Source organism: Monodon monoceros, unplaced genomic scaffold (genome assembly GCF_005190385.1).
Source record: "Monodon monoceros isolate NGI ecotype Baffin Bay Population unplaced genomic scaffold, NGI_Narwhal_1 Super_Scaffold_2, whole genome shotgun sequence".
Classification (NCBI taxonomy): Eukaryota; Metazoa; Chordata; class Mammalia; order Artiodactyla; family Monodontidae; genus Monodon; species Monodon monoceros.
In genome coordinates, this window is record NW_021703776.1 from 15,131,616 (window position 1) to 15,152,048 (window position 20,433).

Consider the following 20,433-nt stretch of genomic DNA (forward strand, 5'->3'; position numbering starts at 1 on the left):
ACTATATATTGAAATGAGAATATTTTTCATATATTGGATTAAGTATATTATATATATCATATATGACATAAATGATAAATAATACATTATATCATGTATGACATATATAAGTAATATTCAATATATTATATATATGTATTATAAATAATTTATAATAAATATAATAAAGTATTATTTATTATATTTATTATTAATAAAGATAAATAATTTCTCCTTCTTTTTACTTTAAAATGTGGCTGCTAAAAAGTTTTAAATGACACATGGGAGTCATATTCCCATCGGACAGTTCCGCTCGAGAGCGGCTTCTATCACGTCTGGATTGGGGTTGATCCTCTGTGTCCGTGCTAGAGCTGGATGGCAGCTATCTCAGTGCAAAGTCCTGGCCAGGATGCTTTGGGCTACAATCCATGTGTTCTCTTTGGACACCTAAATATATCTCCCTTAGGAGATCCTAGACCATGAGAAGGGAGTGTGGGAATCGTCATAATATATAAGCTCATTTAGGGCAAGCATAATATGAGGTTGTCTTTCTATGTCATCCATTGAACAAGGACATGATTGGTGGCCACAGAGGAACCCACAGACCCTCAGTCCCAGGGAAATAATCCACGCTGGGTTTTCTGCTAAGTGACAATACAAATAGTTCACATGCTTTTTTGCAGCTGTTGGAAGGAAAGGGTGTTTGCCATGCTGTGCCTGCTAGCTTATGTTGAGTCAAGACTTGAGGTCAAGGAAATGATCCTTCTCTTTCCACCTCTGGGGAATGTCTGGGAACTCCCTTGGTGGTACGTGATGCTGCCACACAGTGGCCGTGTGCATTGCCACCAAAAGGTGGATGTGGGCACAGTCAGGGGAAAACGGGTATTACCTGTACGTGGACCTTCTCCTGGGCATGGCTGACTTGGGAAACCACTGCAGCAGACTAGGCAAGAGTGTTGATCACCAACCATGAGATTTCAAAGGGTTTCGTTACAGACAAGCCACAATGAGGGATTAACGTGATAAACAGGGGTCTCTCAAAATCACTGATTTTCTTCTTTCTCGTTTTTCCTTTAGGTCTTGATCATGTCAGCATCAGACTGGATCTAGAGGCATTATTTCAGTTCAATCAACTTATTCTGACATTTAAGGTACAGATGTGTAGGCTTGCTGTCCCCTTATCTATTTACCAAATGCTTGGTATACCTACAATTTTGCTTCCTTGCTTCCCTACAGAGAACAAAAAGCTGTTTAAATCCAACTGAAGCTTTGTCTTCTGGGTTTTTGTTCTTGAATGGAAAACAAAAAAAAAACCCCTCTGCTCATTAATAATTTATTTAGATTAAGCATAAAAATAAAATAAAATCTTGGAAGATACAGCAAAAAGGAAACCTCCAAGCCCTGGGTTGATAGAGATTACAAGAACTAGAAAGATAATTTTTGACATAAGAGGGCAGGAACTGGAAATTATTTAGGGAAAAATTGTGATCAAAAGAGGAAGAAAATTTAAAGGCTCTTTACTGAGATTAGGTAGATGCCAGAGAAAATCCTGTACTATTGTCATTCTTTAATCATTCATCAAAATTCTAATTTTGATGTCAAGCCTGGAGCTAGGTTTTGGTAATAAAAAAGGAACATAAGGGGCTTCCCTGGTGGAGCAGTGGTTGAGAGTCCGCCTGCTAATGCAGGAGAGGCGGGTTCGTGCCCCGGTCCGGGGAGATCCCACATGCCGCAGAGCCCGTGAGCCATGGCCGCTGAGCCTGCGCGTCCGGAGCCTGTGCTCCGCAACGGGAGAGGCCACAACAGTGAGAGGCCCGCGTACCGCAAAAAAAAAAACCAACAAAGGAACATAAAACTAAATGTTTTAAAAATTTTAAAAAGAACCCAGTCTTTGCCTTCAAAGAGCTCACAGTCTAGTCATGTATACAAACATATATATAATATATATATTATATATACACACACACATACATATATAAATTTGAAATTATAATGCCAAGTGACAAGTGCAGAAATAGATGTATGATTAGAATGCTGGGGGGTTCATTGACATGGCTAAGATGGCTCTGGGGAGTTGGTAAACTTCATGGTGGATTTTGAAGTATGTGTAGGAGTTTGCCAGAGGAAAAGCATTCTAGGCAAAGAAAAACCACATGCAAATTGCTGTAAAATATCTGCTACACTGCCTTTTTTAAAAATGAGTATGCTATCTTGCTTCAATTAATAATTCACAGAACCATAAACAATTTAAAAGTGGAATTCGATTCTGGGGCAAAGCATGTGCTCATAAATACTCGCCCGCCTGTTAGAAAGAGATTTCGGTGTTTTCATGGTAGAATAGATTTTTTTGTTTGTTTGTTTTGTAAATGTATTTTATTTACTTATTTATTTTTGGCTGTGTTGGGTCTTCGTTGCTGTGCGCGGGCTTTCTCTGATTGTGGTGAGTGGGGGCTACTCTTCATTGCGGTGCGCGGGCTTCTCACTGTGGTGGCTTCTTTTGTTGCAGAGCACGGGCTCTAGGCGCGCGGGCTTCAGTAGTTGTGGGTCGCAGGCTCCCTAGTTGTGGCTCGCGGGATCTAGAGCGCAGGCTCAGTAGTTGTGGCGCACAGGCTTAGTTGCCCCATGGCGTATGGGATCTTCCCGGACCAGGGCTCGAACCCGTGTTCACCGCATTGGCAGGCGGATTCTTAACCACTGCGCCACCAGGGAAGCCTGGTAGAATAGATTTTTAAAGATACAAATAAAGTTTTAAAAAATGGAATTTGAAAATGGAAACATTCAATCTGGAGTGGGTAATAAAATCAACTTTTGTGATGTATGACAAGTTTAACTCATTTTTCTCCTAGACTTTTTGGCCTGCTGCAATGTGAATTGAATGCTCCACAGACTATGGACACACCTGGAGAGTGTTCAAATATTTTGCCAAAGACTGTGCTACTTCCTTCCCCAACATCACATCTGGCCAGGCCCACGGAGTGGGAGACCTTCTTTGTGACTCCAAATATTCAGATATTGAACCCTCCACTGGTGGTGAGGTAGCATTTCCTTCCTTGGATTTCTTTGCCATAAATGAAACCTGTTTTTGTTAATGTGGTTAATTGAGATGCAAACAATTTAGGTAGTGTTTACTGAAATTGAACTTGAGCTGCTGGTTGTTTCAGAATGAATGTGTCTGGATTGAAATGAGTCCTGAATTCATCTTATATTCAGATAAATTATAAATACCTTATAAGAAATCATCCTGTAGAGGAGTGCTGTGCTGAAGGTAAGCAAGGGCTAAAATGCAGCCTGGGCACCAGAGGAAGCAACATCTTTTTCTAACCCTTGTAAAGGAACTACAGAGGCTGGCGGCAGCCCTGGATTAGTTGTCTCAGCTCCCTGCTCTGTAAGTCCCCACCCACGTGGAATCTGCCAGGAACTTCCTCAGAGCAAAGCTGGTGATGGGCAGAGGGTCAGGGGGTAGGAGTGTGCTTGGGAGATATGACCTTATCAGCTAGACTAGAAGGAAGAGTGGCAGAAGGCAGGTCCAGAATCCCCTGCCAGATCTAAATTGACGATGACTTGATGAATAGTGACCCCATCACTCCATCCCAACCCGGCAGAGGAGCCCTTTCACCAGTGGTATCAGCACTTCCATCTACATGGACCACTTGTGCGTAAAGAGCCAGAATGACTGTTTAACAACCTTCCTTCATTTTCATTCTTGGTATTTTTATTCATATGAGAACCTGTTATGGACCAGGGTTCTTGGCCTTCCCCAATCAATAAAAATTGACTAGAGGCCAGACAAGAAATTCAGGCAAGACTTTATTGGGGCCCCTGCTGCAGCAGGGGGGAACGAGAACAAACAACAGTTTCCCCTGCTTGCTCACTCCCCGAGGGGGGGACAAGCTTGTTTCTCATCCGGGGCGAGGGTAGGCTGTGTCCAGGGGTCGGGCCAGAGGGGTGGCTTAGGTGTTTTGCCCACCTTTTAGGTAGTGTTGCGTGCAGGGGGCACGCACAATACCCTGCTTTTGCTCCTGACACCCTGTTTTTGCTCCAGGTTCTTCAAAAGTGGCAGTTGGGTTCTTTGGTCTCTTTGTATCTTTCGGGCGCAGTTATTTTTAGTCCCATGCAGTTTCTCTGTATTTTGTTGCTGGAGGAGAGGTGTGTTCAGGTGCAAGCACTGCAGCAAACGGTCCCAGGTCCCAGCTTGTCTCAAACCCAAATGATAATCTGCATTTTACACCAGGTGGGAAGCAATGGCTCAGCCTTCTTGTAAGGTCAGAATCTCTTCTTTAAGAGTATATTTAATAATTATGTTTTTGGGGTAAAATACTCTAAATTTACCTACATTTGTTTTACAGGTTGTTTAAAAAGTTTTGGGTCCCAGCTTTGAAATAGAAAACCCTTACAGCCCCTACGTCCAGGGTATGAATTGCTTTATATTTTTCACACCAACTCCTTTTCTAGAATTTCACGTTAGGGGAATTTCTTGTTATTGCATATCTAGGGGACATTAAGGGGATGTCAGTCAAGCAGGGTGCATTGAACCCATCCAACCTAAATGCACTTCGATTCGTTAATTTCATTATTTTCCTTTCTCTAGACCTTGTGACATTAACAAACCTGAGGATGAGCTTTACCAAACTCCATATCCTCGGGGATACTTTGCTTGGAAGGACGCAAAATGATTCCCTTGATAAATACTACTATGCTCTGTATGAGATGGTGGCTCAGGAAGCTGTTTTTGCAGTGGCCACGCTAGCTAATGTGGCCCAACACAGAAGCTGAGCGGAGAAGTTTTCAGCCCTCCCGGAATGGTGAGTTGCAAACCTGAAAGCGTGGCTGGCTCTCCCATCTTCCCTTCACTGTCTTGGTGCTGAATGTAGATCAGACTCTGTATGTGGGGATCAACAATGTTGTTTCATTCAACCTGGCCCGTCAGGCCATTCTGGGGGTCTTCTGTTCTCTGGACAGAGGTTCTTGTGGATTCTGCCACATGTGGGCATCGTTCAGCTAATGGGCAGAATTTATAATTTATGATTTCAAGACAGTCCGTTTTGCTGTCTTTTGTTTATTGGTTTTTTAGGGAATGGAGATTTGCTAGGGATGACCCGTAAGTTCACATGCGTTGTCTCACAAAGACATATTGAAGGTCTATCATGTGAGAGCCTGTGCTCAGTGCCAAGGTGTCTGAGTGACATCTGATGCTCTGAAGATGGTCACCCCAAGTAACACTTATACTACAAATTACTCTATCTTAAGCAGTGCAGATCTTCTCCATTCCTGGGACTAATCGTAAAAGAGTAATGTAGTAGAAGAATGGTATTTTTTTTTTTTTTTTTTTGCCGTACGCGGGCCTCTCACTGTTGTGGCCTCTCCTGTTGCGGAGCACAGGCTCCGGACGTGCAGGCTCAGCGGCCATGGCTCATGGGCCCAGCTGCTCCGCAGCATGTGGGATCTTCCCGGACTGGGGCACGAACCCGTGTCCCCTGACTCGGCAGGCAGACTCTCAACCACTGCGCCACCAGGGAAGCCCCGAAGAATGGTATTTTTTGCAGGGTCCTGGGGGTGTGTCTAACTCAATAGTTTTGAACTATTGGTCATAACAGACAAGGCTGGATTGAGGCTATTGCATCTTCCCACCTAGACACCTCTGTGTTTCACTGGAATTGGAACTTTTCCCTGGGAACGTGGACACGGAGGGCATTTTGTGAAAAAAACAATAGAATCACATACCTTTCTCTAGTTGCTTTCTGGTTTCTAGTTCCCTCTTTTCCTTGATGCTCCTAAATCACCCCATACACGCACACGCACGTGCACGCGCACGTGTACACACATACTCCCCATCCTGGCCCTCATTTTGCCAAAGGCTGCAAAATGTGCGTTCTGTGTTCCCTGAAATTAGAATTCAGAAATGCAAAAACATTTAGGTGTTCACTAAACATCTTAAATTTTTTTTAATTTAAAAGCTAGTTAAGCAAATAATAAAAGATAGTCAAGGCTGGTATTGTAACTAACAGATGGGAAACTAAGACCCAGAGGGACCCCGTGGCCTGGTACGTCATTTTCCATTTAAAGAACCCCAGCGTCCTCAAAGCTCTAAGATAAGCCCTGTGTTCACACCGTTTGTGTTCCTCACACATGCAGGTTCATGGTCGGTGCATCTGTCAGCGCAGTACAGATGGCCCGAACTGTGAGAGGTGCAAGGACTTCTTCCAGGACGTTCCCTGGAGGCTAGCCGTGGGCCCCCTGGACAGCACTTGCCGAGGTGGGTGGACCTCCGCTCTCAGCATACACCGAGTTTCCTTATATGAGCTCCTTACACGATCTCTGCTTTTCCTTCTCTTGGAGAACATTTAGTTTGTGTCTGTGGAGCTGCAGGCAGCACAGGTGGTGAACCCCTGTGGCTTACAGCTCCAAATGTGTGATAGCCTCATGTCTCCCAGTATCTCACATAGAAGAATCACCAGCTTCTCAAACCTTCACACCAAAAATTCACATTAATTTGAAGAACGAGACAACATGCATGTTGTGTGGCCCCTTTGCAGAGGGGGGGCATAGCCATGAAATGGTAATATCTGTGAGGACGGTGCCACTCCAGGAATGTGGTGACCCCTAGGATGGGTACAAAGACCCCCACTGTTTTCCTGAATTATCACACACTCAGTGAAGGTGACCTTGAACCGTATGTCAGCTAAGATGAGAAATGAGGTCCAGAATGGAGTTGGACAGGCTGTTGTATTTTTTATAAAATATTGAGGCTAAGATAGGAGGGCGTTTTGTCATGTGTTTGCTACCTCCGAATTTTGATGAACTTCCAAATAAATCTGTTATCCAGTTTCTTTTCCCAAATATGGGGAAAACAGGATTCGAAGGAGAGGTTGTCAGATGAGCTTTTATGGAAAAGCCCCATCCGTGAGTGTCACAGTGGATAAGACCCAGCAAAACGTAGTCAGAGATGATGCTCTTTACAGGGAAAAACCCAACGGGATGAACAGCATAGACATTACCACAAAGACGCACAAATCCCTCTAAACAGACTGCCTTTCCTTCTGACACTCTGGCAGAGCCCCTGATGGGAGGAAAACAGCCTGCAGCTCCCCTTCCATCAATTCTGCCTTAGAGAAGCAGAGGCTGGCTGGGCCCAGCTCTAGCATCCGATCTGGAGAATCCAGTAGTACCATACTGCAGAGTATATGATGTAAAAAATTCCGATTTACAAAGCCCGAGTCAGTAAAAGTATTCTTTACGGAAGGACAACAAAAATACTGCATGCTAGGGCTTCTAGGTCACCCAAATGAGTTAGATTTGTTCGCTTGATTTAAAAAAAAAAAAAACTAACTATTAAACATTTCGGGAACACATTTTACAGAGAGTGTATGAGCAGAATCGGAGTACTAGAAAGATCCTTGAAAGCACCTATTTTAAGCCTTTGTATATTTGGTGAAAGAAGGCGGGGTGGCTGAAGAAAGCGGAGGAGGGGAGAATGGGTGATGGAGCGTGGAGCCACCATCCTGAGGATGCTCATCCCTGAGACCTTGGCGAATCTCTCGTAACTCCACTCGGTTCTCAGCTTGTCGCTGTAACGGACACCCTGACCGCTGTCACTTCGACAAGACCGTGTACCTGGCGAGTGGGAGTCGCAGAGGGTACGTGTGTGACGGCTGCCGGCACAACACCGAGGGCCAGCACTGCGATCGCTTCAGACCCCTTTTCTACAGGGACCCCCTCAAGGCCATCTCGGATCCGTACGCGTGCATTCGTGAGTCCCCAGCCTCTGACCCATCCTCTCCCCTCATCTGAGCAGACACCGATGAAGTTGGTGTCCCTGGGGCTGTCAGCCCACCCTGGGTTCAGCGGAGTCTCCTAACTGCCCTCTTGGGGGTGGGAACTGCAAAATCGCTTCGGCTCTGAGAGCTTTTCTCTCTCTGAACAAGTTGGGCCAGGTAATCCAGGTCCGCCCTGGTGGTCTTGCGGCCGGGGCTTATACTGATGATTCGGGAAACTGTTCTGAATTCAACCAGGATGGGGCGATGGTTTCAGAAGAGGCCACATGTACCTGCAGTGTCAGCTCAAGGAAGTAACTAGAGAAACTGGCTACAGCATTTGGCTGTAGATGATTCAAATTTGCTAAGCTATTATCTCGTTTCATTTTTCTTTTTTCAACCTTTAAAAATCTTTCCTTTTATCTTTAATGTCAACTTTTTCAGAGGGAATATTTCACTCATAGACAAAATAATACAGAATTATATATATATATATATATATATATATATATATATATAAAATAGAGCCACCACTAGCTTTGTGAAAATGTAATATCTTACCCTCTCACCTTCAGGCCATTACTAGAACACTACAGCATTGTGGATGGGATGTCCCAGCTGCACACCTGTCCCCTTTGTCTACCCTCCTTCCTAGGGATAAACTCTCATATATTTGGCAATCATCATTACCATGCTTGTTTTTAGGCTTTCACATGTCTTCATCCACAAACAATACATGTTGACATGTTTTCAAACTTGAGATAGATGATATGCTGTATGTACCCTTGAGTATTTCATTCAACATTGTATTTTTGAGATTTGTCCATATCATGTAGCCCCTAGTTCTCCCATTTTAATTTCTATATAGAATTCTTCCTTCCTATATATGTAACAAAATCTATTTGTCCATTTTTCTTTCGATGCTTCAGTAAACATTCTTGTACATGTGGCCTTGTGCACATGCACAGAGACTGTCCCTAAGAGTCATACCTAGGAGTGGAATGACTGGGCCATAGACTGTTAACCTTTCCAAGTTGATTAGATAATAGTAAACTGTCCCTTAAGTTGGTATAACAATTAACAGCCACACCAACAGTGTATGAGAGTTCCTGTTACTCTACTTCCTGGCCAACACTGGCTTTTGTCACACTTTAACTCTTGGTAATGTGGGTTTTGTCACACTTAATTTTTTTTTTAACATCTTTATTGGAGTATAATTGCTTTACAATGGTGTGTTAGTTTCTGCTTTATGACAAGGTGAATCAGTTATACATATACATACGTTCCCATATCTCTTCCCTCCTGCATCTCCCTCCCTCTCACCCTCGCTATCCCACCCCTCTAGGTGGTCACAAAGCACCAGGCTGATCTCCCTGTGCTATGCAGCTGCTTCCCACTAGCTATCTGTTTTATCTTTGGTAGTGTATACATGTTCATGCCACTCTCTCACTTTGTCACAGCTTACCCTTCCCCCTCCCAATATCCTCAAGTCCATTCTCTAGTACATCTGTGTCTTTATTCCTGTCTTGCCCCTAGGTTTTTCATGACCTTTTTTTTTTCATGGATTCCATATATATGTGTTAGCATACGGTATTTGTTTTTCTCTTCCTGACTTAGTTCACTCTGTATGACAGACTCTGAGTCCATCCACCTCACTACAAATAACTCAATTTCGTTTCTTTTTATGGCTGAGTAATATTCCATTGTATATATGTGCCACATCTTCTTTATCCATTCATCCGTTGATGGACACTTAGGTTGCTTCCATGTCCTGGCTATTGTAAATAGTGCTGCAATGAACATTTTGGTACATGACTCTTTTTGAATTATGGTTTTCTCAGGGTATATGCCCAGTAGTGGGATTGCTGGGTCGTATGGTAGTTCTATTTTTATTTTATTTTATTTTATTTTTGCGGAAAGCGGGCCTCTCACTGCTGTGGCCTCTACCGTTGCGGAGCACAGGCTCCGGACGCGCAGGCCCAGCAGCCGTGGCCCTCGGGCCCAGCCGCTCCACGGCATGCGGGATCTTCCTGGACCGGGGCACGAACCCGTGTCCCCTGCATCTGCAAGCGGACTCTTAACCACTGCGCCACCAGGGAAGCCCAGTAGTTCTATTTTTAGTTTTTTAAGGAACCTCCATACTGTTCCCCATAGTGGCTGTATCAATTTACACTCTCACCGACAGTGCAAGAGGGTTCCCTTTTCTCCACACCCTCTCCAGCATTTGTTGTTTGTAGATTTTTTGATGATGGCCATTCTGACCGGTGTGAGATGATAGCTCATTGTTTTGATTTGCATTTCTCTAATGATTGATGATGTTGAGCATTCTTTCATGTGTTGGCAATCTGTATATCTTCTTTGGAGAAATGTCTATTTAGGTCTTCTGCCCATTTTTGGATTGGGTTGTTTGTTTTTTGATATTGAGCTGAATGAGCTGCTTGTAAATTTTGGAGATTAATCCTTTGTCAGTTGCTTCATTTGCAAATATTTTCTCCCATTCTGAGGGTTGCCTTTTCGTATTGTTTATGGTTTCCTTTGCTGTGCAAAAGCTTTTAAGTTTCATTAGGTCCCATTTGTTTATTTTTGTTTTTATTTCTGTTTCTCTAGGAGGTGGGTCAAAAAGGATCTTGCTGTTGATTTATGTCATAGAGTGTTCTGCCTATGTTTTCCCCTAAGAGTTTGATAGTGTCTGGCCTTACATTTAGGTCTTTAATCCATTTTGAGTTTATTTTTGAGTATGGTGTTAGGGAGTGTTCTAATTTCATACTTTGACATGTAACTGTCCAGTTTTCCCAGCACCACTTATTGAAGAGGCCATCTTTTCTCCACTGTATATTCTTGCCTCCTTTATCAAAGATAAGGTGACCATATGTGCGTGGGGTTATCTCTGGGCTTACTATCCTGTTACATTGATCTATATTTCTGCTTTTGTGCCCGTACCATGCTGTCTTGATTACTGTAGCTTTGTAGTATAGTGTGAAGTCAGGGAGCCTGATTCCTCCAGCTCCATTTTTCTTTCTCGAGATTGCTTTGGCTACTCGGGGTCTTTTGTGTTTCCATACAAATTGTGAAATTTTTGTTCTTGTTCTGTGGAAAATGCCACTGGTAGTTTGATAGGCATTGCATTGAATCTGTAGATTGTTTTGGGTAGTAGAGTCATTTTCACAGTGTTGATTCTTCCAATCCAAGAACATGGTATATCTCTCCATCTATTTGTATCATCTTTAATTTCTTTCATCGTTGTCTTATAATTTTCTGCATAAAGGTCTTTTGTCTCCTTAAGTAGGTTTATTCCTAGATATTTTATTCCTTTTGTTGCAGTGGTAAATGGGAGTGTTTTCTTAATTTCACTTTCAGATTTTTCATCATTAGTGTATAGGAATGCTAGAGATTTCTGTGCATAAATTTTGTATCCTGCTACATTACCAAATTCATTGATTAGCTCTAGTAGTCTTCTGGTAGCATCTTTAGGATTCTCTATGTATAGTATCATGTCATCTGCAAAGTGACAGGTTTACTTCTTCTTTTCCAATTTGGATTGCTTTTATTTCCTTTTCTTCTCTGATTGCTGTGGCTAAAACTTCCAAAACTATGTTGAATAAGAGTGGTGAGAGTGGGCAACCTTGTCTTGTTCCTGATCTTAGTGGAAATGCTTTCAGTTTTTCACCATTGAGGATGATGTTGGCTGTGGGTTTGTCATATATGGCCTTTATTATGTTGAGAAAAGTTCCCTCTATGCCTACTTTCTGGAGGTTTTTATCATAAATGGGTGTTGCATTTTCTCATAAGCTTTCTCTGCATCTATTGGGATGATCATATGGTTTTTTTCCTTCAGTTTGTTAATATGATGTATCACACTGATTGATTTGTGTATAATGAAGAATCCTTGCATACCTGGAATAAACCACACTTGATCATGGTGTATGATCCATTTCATGTGCTGTTGGATTCTGTTTGCTAGTATTTTGTTGAGGATTTTTGCATCTATGTTTATCAGTGTTATTGGCCTGTAGTTTTCTTTCTCACTGACATCTTTCTCTTGTTTTGGTATCAGGGTGATGGTGGCCTCATAGAATGAGTTTGGGAGTGTCCCTCCCTCTGGTATATTTTGGAAGCGTTTGAGAAGAATAGGTGTTAGCTCTTCTCTAAATGTTTGATAGAATTTGCCTGTGAAGACATCTGGTCCTGGGCTTTTGTTTGTTGCAAGATTTTAAATCACAGTTTCATTTCAGTGCTTGTGATTGGTCTGTTCATATTTTCTATTCCTTCCTGGTTCAGACTCAGAAGGTTGTGCATTTCTAAGAATTTCTCCATTTCTTCCAGGTTGTCCATTTTGTTGACATAGAGTTGCTTGTAGTAATCTCTCATGATCCTTTGTATTTCTGCAGTGTCAGTTGTTACTTCTCCTTTCTCATTTCTAATTCTGTTGATTTGAGTCTTCTCCCTTTTTTTCTTGATGAGTCTGGCTAATGGTTTATCAATTTTGTTTATCTTCTCAAAGAACCAGCTTTTAGTTTTATTGATCTTTGCTATCGTTTCCTTCATTTCTTTTTCATTTATTTCTGATCTGATTTTTATGATTTCTTTCCTTCTGCTAACTGTGAGGTTTTTTTGTTCTTCTTTCCCTCATTGCTTTAGGTGTAAGGTTAGGTTGTTTGAGATGTTTCTTGTTTCTTAAGGTAGGATTGTATTGCTATGAGCTTCGCTCTTAGAACTGCTTTTGCTGCATCCCATAGGTTTTGGGTCGTCGTGTTTTCATTGTCATTTGTTTCTAGGTATTTTCTGATTTCCTGTTTGACTTCTTCAGTGATCTCTTGGTTATTTAGTAGTGTATTGTTTAGCCTCCATGTGTTTGTATTTTTTCAGATATTTTCCTGTAATTGATATCTAGTCTCATAGTGTTGTGGTCAGAAAAGATACTTGATACAATTTCAGTTTTCTTAAATTTACCAAGGCTTGATTTGTGACCCAAGATATGATCTATCCTGGAGAATGTTCCATGAGCACTTGAGAAGAATATATATTCTATTGTTTTTGGATGGAATGTCCTATAAATATCAATTAAGTCCATCTTGTTTAATGTATCGTTTAAAGCTTGTGTTTCCCTCTTTATTTTCATTTTGGCTCATCTGTCCATTGGTGAAATTTGGGTGTTAAAGTCCCCTACTGTGATTGTGTTACTGTTGATTTCCCCTTTTATGGCTGTTAGTATTTGCCTTATGTATTGAGGTGCTCCTGTGTTGGATGCATAAATATTTACAATTGTTATATCTTCTTCTTGGATTGATCCCTTGATCATTATGTACTGTCCTTCTTTGTCTCCTGTAATAGTCTTTATTTTAAAGTCATTTTTGTCTGATATGAGGATTGCTACTCCATCTTGCTTTTGATTTCCATTTTCATGGAATATGTTTTTCCATCCCCTCACTTTCAGTCTGTATGTGTCCCTAGGTCTGAAGTGGGTCTCTTGTAGCCAGCATATATACGGGTCTTGTTTTTGTATCCATTCAGCCAGTCTATGTCTTTTGGTTGGAGCATTTAATCCATTTATATTTAAGGTAATTATCGACATGTATGTCCCTATTCCCATTTTCTTAATTGTTTTGGGTTTGTTATTGTAGGTCTTTTCCTTCTCTTGTGTTTCCTGTCTAGAGAAGTTGCTTTAGCATTTGTTGTAAAGCTGGTTTGGTGGTGCTGAATTCTCTTAGCTTTTGCTTGTCTGTAAAGGTTTTAATTTCTCTGTCAAATCTGAATGAGATCCTTGCTGGGTAGAGTAATCTTGGTTGTAGGTTTCTCCCTTCCATCGCTTTAAATATGTCTTGCCACTCCCTTCTGGCTTGCAGAGTTTGTGCTGAAAGATCAGCTGTTAACCTTATGGGGATTCCCTTGTATGTTATTAGTTGTTTTTCCCTTGCTGCTTTTAATATTTGTTCTTTGTATTTAATTTTTGAGAGTTTGATTAATATGTGCCTTGGCATGTTTCTCCTTTGATTTATCCTGTATGGGACTCTGCACTTCCTAGACTTGATTGACTATTTCCTTTCCCGTATTAGGGAAGTTTTCAACTTTAATCTCTTCAAATATTTTCTCAGTCCCTTTCTTTTTCTCTTCTTCTTCTGGGACCCCTGTAATTCAAATGTTAGTGCATTTAATGTTGTCCCAGAGGTCTCTGAGACTGTCCTCAGTTCTTTTCATTCTTTTCTCTTTATTCTTCTCTGCAGAAGTTATTTCCACTATTTTATCTTGCAGGTCACTTCTCCGTTCTTCTGCCTCAGTTATTATGCTATTGATCCCTTCTAGAGAATTTTTAATTTCATGTGTTGTGTTGTTCCTCACTGTTTGTTTGCTCTTTATTTCTTCTAGGTCCTTGTTAAATGTTTCTTGTATTTTCTCTATTTCCGAGATTTTGGATCATCTTTACTATCATTATTCTGAATTCTTTTTCACGTAGACTGCCTATTTCCTCTTCATTTGTTAGGTCTGGTGGGTGTTTGCCTTGCTCGTTCATTTGCTCTGTGTTTTTCTGTCTTCTCATTTTGCTTATCTTACTGTGTTTGGGGTCTCCTTTTCACAGGCTGCAGGTTCATAGTTCCCGTTGTTTTTGGTGTCTGTCCCCAGTGGCTAAGCTTGGTTCAGTGGGTTGTGTAGGCTTCCTATTGGAGGGGACTAGTGCCTGTGTTTTGGTGGATGAGACTGATCTTGTCTTTCTGGTGGGCAGGTCCACATCTGGTGGTGTGTTTTGGGGTGTCTGGCCTTATTATGATTTTAGGCAGCCTCTCTGCTATTGGGTGGGGTTGTGTTCCTGTCTTGCTAGTTGTTTGGCATAGTGTCCTGCACTGTAGTTTTCTGGTCGTTGAGTGAAGCTGGGTCTTGGCCTTGAGATGGAGATCTCTGGGAGATTTTCGCCGTTTGATATTACGTGGAGCTGGGAGGTCTCTTGTGGACCAGTGTCCTGAACTGGGCTCTCCCACCTGAGAAGCACAGCCCTGACACCTGGCAATAGCCTGTCATCCACATGGCTCAGAATAAAAGGGAGAAAAAATAGAAAGAAAGGAAGAGCGAGAGAGAGAGAAAGAAAGAGAAGATAAAATAAGATGAAATAAAGTAAAATAAAGTTATTAAAATAAAAAATAATTTTTAAGAAAAACAATTTTAGAAGTAAAAAAAAACCAAAATGGACAGACTAAACCGTAGCTCAAATGGTAAAAGCAAAGCTATACAGACAAAATCACACACAGAAGGATACACATACACACTCACAAAAAGAGAAAAAGGGCAAAAAATATATATATTGCTTTGCTCCCAAAGTTCACCTCCTCAATTGGGGATGATTCGTTGTCTATTCATGTATTCCACAGGTGCAGGGTACATCAAGTTGATAGTGGAGATTTTATCCGTTGCTCCTGAAGCTGCTGGGAGAGATTTCCCTTTCTCTTCTTTGTTCACACAGCTCCCGGGGTTCAGCTTTGGATCTGGCCCCGCCGCTGCGTGTAGGTCGCCGGAGGGTGTCTGTTCCCCGCTCAGACAGGACAGGGTTAAAGGAGCCGCTGATTCCGGGGCTCTGGCTCACTTAGGCCGGGGGGGAGGGAGGGGCACGGAATGCGGGGCGGGCCTTCGGCGGCAGAGGCCGGCATGACGTTGCAGCAGCCTGAGGCGCACCGTGCATTCTCCTGGGGAAGTTGTCCCTGTATCCCGGTCCCCTGGCAGTGGCGGGCTCCACAGGCTCCCCGGGAGGGGAGGTGTGTATAGTGACCTGTGCTCGCACACAGGCTTCTTGGTGGCGGCAGCAGCAGCCTTAGCGTCTCATGCACATCTCTGGGGTCCGTGCTTTTAGCCGCGGCTCGCGCCCATCTCTGGAGCTCCTTTAAGCAGCGCTCTTAATCCCCTGTCCTCGCGCACCAGGAAACAAAGAGGGGCAGCAGCAGCCTTAGCGTCTCCTGCCCGTCTCTGGGGTCCGTGCTTTTAGCCGCGGCTCACGCCCATCTCTGGAGCTCCTTTAAGCAGCGCTCTTAATCCCCTGTCCTCGTGCACCAGGAAACAAAGAGGGAAGAAAATGTCTCTTGCCTCTTCGGTAGGTCCAGACTTTTCCCCGAACTCCCTCCCGGCCAGCCGTGGCGCACTAATCCCCTGCAGGCTGTGTTCCCGTCGCCAACCCCAGTCCTCTCCCTGCGCTCCGACCGAAGCCCGAGCCTCAGCTCCCAGCCCCGCTCGCCCGGCGGGTGAGCAGACAAGCCCCTCGGGCTGGTGAGTGCCAGTCGGCCCTGATCCTCTGTGCGGGGATCTCTCCGCTTTGCCCTCCGCACCTCTGTTGCTGTGCTCTCCTCCGCGGCTCCGAAGCTTTCCCCCTCCGCCACCCGCAGTCTCCGCCCGCGAAGGGGCTTCCTAGTGTGTGGAAACCTTTCCTCCTTCACAGCTCCCTCCCACTGATGCAGGTCCTGTCCCTATTCTTTTGTCTCTGTTTATTCTTTTTTCTTTTGCCCTACCCAGGTACATGGGGGGGTTTCTTGCCTTTTGGGAGGTCTGTGGTTTTCTGCCAGCGTTCAGTAGGTGTTCAGTAGGAGTTATTCCACGTGTAGATGTATTTCTGGTGTATCTGTGGGGAGGAAGGTGATCTCCGTGTCTTACTCTTCCGCCATCCTGAAGCTCCTCCACGCTTAATTTTTGCTAACGAAATAGTATCTCATCATTAATTTGCCTTTCCCTACAGGACTGAGACTAGGGAGAGGCAAGAAAACACCTAGGTCCCCAAATTTAAGGACACTGTCACTCTGAGTCATGTGAGTACACGGCTGACAGCAAGTGCCTCCTTAAATTGTGTGCCCTGGGCACCCCGCTTGCCTCACTCTCACCCCAGTAGTGCTGTAGATTGTTGCTTAGAAAGATACTCCAACCTGACTTCAAATGCCCAGTGTGAGTTACTGGGTCCGAGATCTTAACCCTACTGGCAAACTAACAGGTTAGCTTGTTATTGTTTCATGGATGCTGGCAGAAGACGTGAAACTCCTGGATCAAAGACAAAGGACTTTATTGCTGATGGCACAGTAAGCAACGAGATGTTTGTATCTGTGTGAGTTCCCATGTCCCCAAGGCCCATGGGGCAACTCAGAGGATACCATCTGGATCCTGCACAGCTAATGAGCTTACGTCACAGCCCAGGAACACTGAGTTTGGAGAATTCATTGCTTTTATAGCAAGTGGAAGCAAGCCCGTTCTTTTTCTGGGGGAAAATGTTACCTCATCCCTCAAGGTAGCTTACTACAAACACAACGTGGAGAAATGGCCTGAGCAAAGAGCCATCAAGGCCTTGCATTGTTAACACACTCAGCAGCACTGTTCAGATGCCCAGGACCCATGGTAGATGGCCTCTCCCGATACCCAGAAATCCTGCTTCTTAGGCTGTATCATCAGTATAATGTTATTTTATATTGGTGGCAGGCGGAACTTGCTATGAGACTCCAATTTCAAACTTTATATAATCATAATACATAAATTGAAGTCTTGAGCAAAAGTAAATCAGCGGACTCCCAAATACGTGCAGTGTCCTAGATTTCAAATGTTAAATATTCATGATGTGGAATAAGCATAAATGGTTTTTTTGCTCAGATCACTCAGTAGGTAGCTGATTGTATAAAAGTTTACCTTACATGACCTGTTTGAAATAATACAGGATCCTCAGAAAATATATTTCTTTAAATCAGTGTCCTAATCGTCATATTTTTTTTAACCAGAATCTGTGATCAAACTCCCTCTGTCTCTCTCTGTGTCTCTGTTTCTTACTCTGTCTCTCTCTCTCACACACACATATACGTATACAACCTTTATTAATGTTTATAAAGCTCTGCATTTGTAAAAGAAGATGAAATTTCTCTCTTAGATGGAATCAGGAAAATAGGGTTTTTTAAAATTAATTTATTTTTGGCTGTGTTGGTTCTTCGTTGCTGCGTGCGGCCTTTCTCTAGTTGCGGTGCCTGGGTTTCTCATTGCGGTGGCTTCTGTTGTTGCAGAGCATGGGCTCTAGGCACGTGGGCTCTAGAGCACAGGCTCAGTAGTTGTGGTGCACGGGCTTAGTTGCTCCGCGGCATGTGGGATCTTTCTAGACTAGATCAAGGCTCGAACCTGTGTCCTCGCACTGGCAGGCGGATTCTTAACCACTGCACCACCAGAGAAGTCCGAGGGAAATACAGTTTTGAAACAGATAATTTAGGAGTCTGGAAAGAGATTGGAAATAACTAAACCAAATATTTCACACGCATCAACCAGAGTCTTGTTCGTTAAGAACCACTTAGTATTAACTTGATGGTGCTTTCGGAGGAAAACAAGGAAAGAAAACTAGTACCTCTGATATGAAATTAAGAAACCATCCTTTGTAAGTAAGGAATTTCTTGAGGAAAGGCAAATGAGGAGCTTGTAAAAATGACCATTATGAGACTTCCCAGTTTCTCCCAGTTTACCTAAACACATGTTTATGTGTGTGTGTGTGTGTGTGTGTGTGTGTGTGTGTGTGTGTTTACAAATGACGTGTTTTAAGACTGACCAGTGTTCTCATATAAATTTTCTCTAAGTTATCCTAGTTTGAGCCTAAATGTTTACATGATCAGATTCCAGGCCTAAGAGATGACAAATTTTAAGTCTTCTATGATTTAAGACACAGTCAAATGTGACACAGAAAAAACAAATATTTGGTAGACTCCACCACTGATAGTATAAGTTTGCTGGAATTAAATTGCGTGACACCAAGAGATTTTATTGGATTTCTACTCTAAAGACCGTACATAGGGTTATTTCAAAGTAAATGTCCCAAAGAACATTTCTGTGTATAATTAAATTATACTCTGGAACTCACTGCTGACCCTTTGGAGTGTCTCCCAAATAAAGCTGAGCTTTTTCCCTTTCGACTACTTATAAAATAAACTCAGTTTGTTGCTCCTTCCTAGAAGCAACTGGCTTTGATTAGAAGAAAATTGTGGGCTTTTTTCCCAAACTTAACAGAACCCAATGTTGGTTTTCCACAGTAAGATTTTTGTCACCAGTCACAATCCAATAACAAACAATTGAAAACCAAAAGAGGACTTCCCTGGTGGCTCAGTGGTTAAGAATCCACCTGCCAATGCAGAGGACATGGGTTCGAGCCCTGGTCCGGGAAGATCCCACATGCCACAGAGCAGCTAAGCTCGTGCGCCACAACTACTGAGCCTGCACTCTAGAACCAGCGAGCCACAACTACTGAGCCCACGTGCCACAATTACTGAAGCCTGCATGCCTACAGCCCATGCTCTGCGATGAGAAGCCACCGCAGTGAGAACCACGCACACTGCAATGAAGACTAGCCCCCGCTCAGCGCAACTAGAGAAAGCACGCGCGCAACAGTGAAGACCTAACGCAGCAAAAATAAATATATAAAGAAAGAAAATTAAAAGATTCTGTCCGACAACTGTTTGCTTCAGTGTTTCCAGACTGGATTTTTTCCACTAAACTCACTAATAACCTAACTGGTGGTTATGTAAACATTGCTTTAGACTTGAGGGTTTTGTTTTTATTAGTCCAAAGCAAACATGTATAAATCTTACATAATTGTTTCTTAGAATCAGGATATTCATTTTTTTCATCTTTATTTCTTTCCTTAAAAGTGGAATCCCTTGGAAACACAGCACCAAAAAGATACAAGAGACCTTGATGGTCATCTAATGTCTACCAATGCACTTGTCCTGTATACCAAAGCCACAACTAGTGCTGTGCCAGCCCCTGCCTGGACGCCTCCAATGATGAGAGGGTCACTGCTCTATTGGGAAGCCTTAACTGTTAGAGATTCCTTCCTTATACTCAGTCAAGCTCTACCTTTTCTAACTTCTACCCTCTGGAGTTGTTTGTACTATCAGCATCCTTTTTCATATGACGTTCCTTCTTTTAGTTGTTTGAGTTTCTACTGGAAAAAAAAGAGTGGGGAAGGTGGTTACTTTTTGTTACACCTTTGCTACAGATGACTGTTTATCTCATTTTCCAGAATCTCTTCATCCAAGCTTTTGCCCCACCAACAGATTTCCAAAAATAAAGATTTGAACATTTCTTATTCCTTTTTCCTTCTTGTAGGTGCTCCTTCCAAGACGAATCAAAAAGAATGATAGCACTTACCCTTGCAACATATTTTTCTGTGCTGGGGAAGGACAGATTTACTTTATTAACCATGTTTCAGAGATTTGGTCGACATTTTATGTGATGTTTTTCCCTCTATGTCATGTCCCTTGATGCCTTTATAGTGAATGAGATCAAATATATATGATATATATTTCATTACAGCATCCCACTCTTATCTCTTGACCTTATTTTCACCTTTTAGAGCCTTTTAAAAATTGAGGTGAAATTCACATAACGTAAAAATAACCATTTAAAGTGAACAGCAATTCACCGGCACAGTGTTTTGCACCCACCACATGGACTTAGCTCCATAACATTTTCATCACCCCCCAAATAATCTAATTTTTAAACTGAGATATAATTGACATATCACATTATATTAGTTACAGGTGTCTCACATGATTCATATTTTTTCTCTTTTAATTTTTAAAATAAATTTATTTTCGGCTGCGTTGGGTCTTTGCTCCTGCGCGCGGGCTTTCTCTAGTTGTGGTGAGCAGGGTCTACTCTTCGTTGCGATGTGCGGGCTTCTCATTGTGGTGGCTTCTCTTTGTTATGGAACATGGGCTCT

General features: G+C 42.7%; 1 protein-coding gene across 1 annotated transcript in view; it reads left to right on the forward strand.

Annotated features, from left to right (window-relative positions):
• LAMB4 (laminin subunit beta 4) overlaps positions 1–20,433 on the forward strand; it is a 109,520-nt gene that overhangs the window by 10,410 nt on the left and 78,677 nt on the right. Inside the window, 7 exon segments of the mRNA XM_029234020.1 lie at positions 1,057–1,130; positions 2,826–3,014; positions 4,326–4,389; positions 4,568–4,693; positions 4,696–4,781; positions 6,112–6,232; positions 7,538–7,726. Coding sequence (XP_029089853.1) covers positions 1,057–1,130; positions 2,826–3,014; positions 4,326–4,389; positions 4,568–4,693; positions 4,696–4,781; positions 6,112–6,232; positions 7,538–7,726 — 849 coding nt within the window.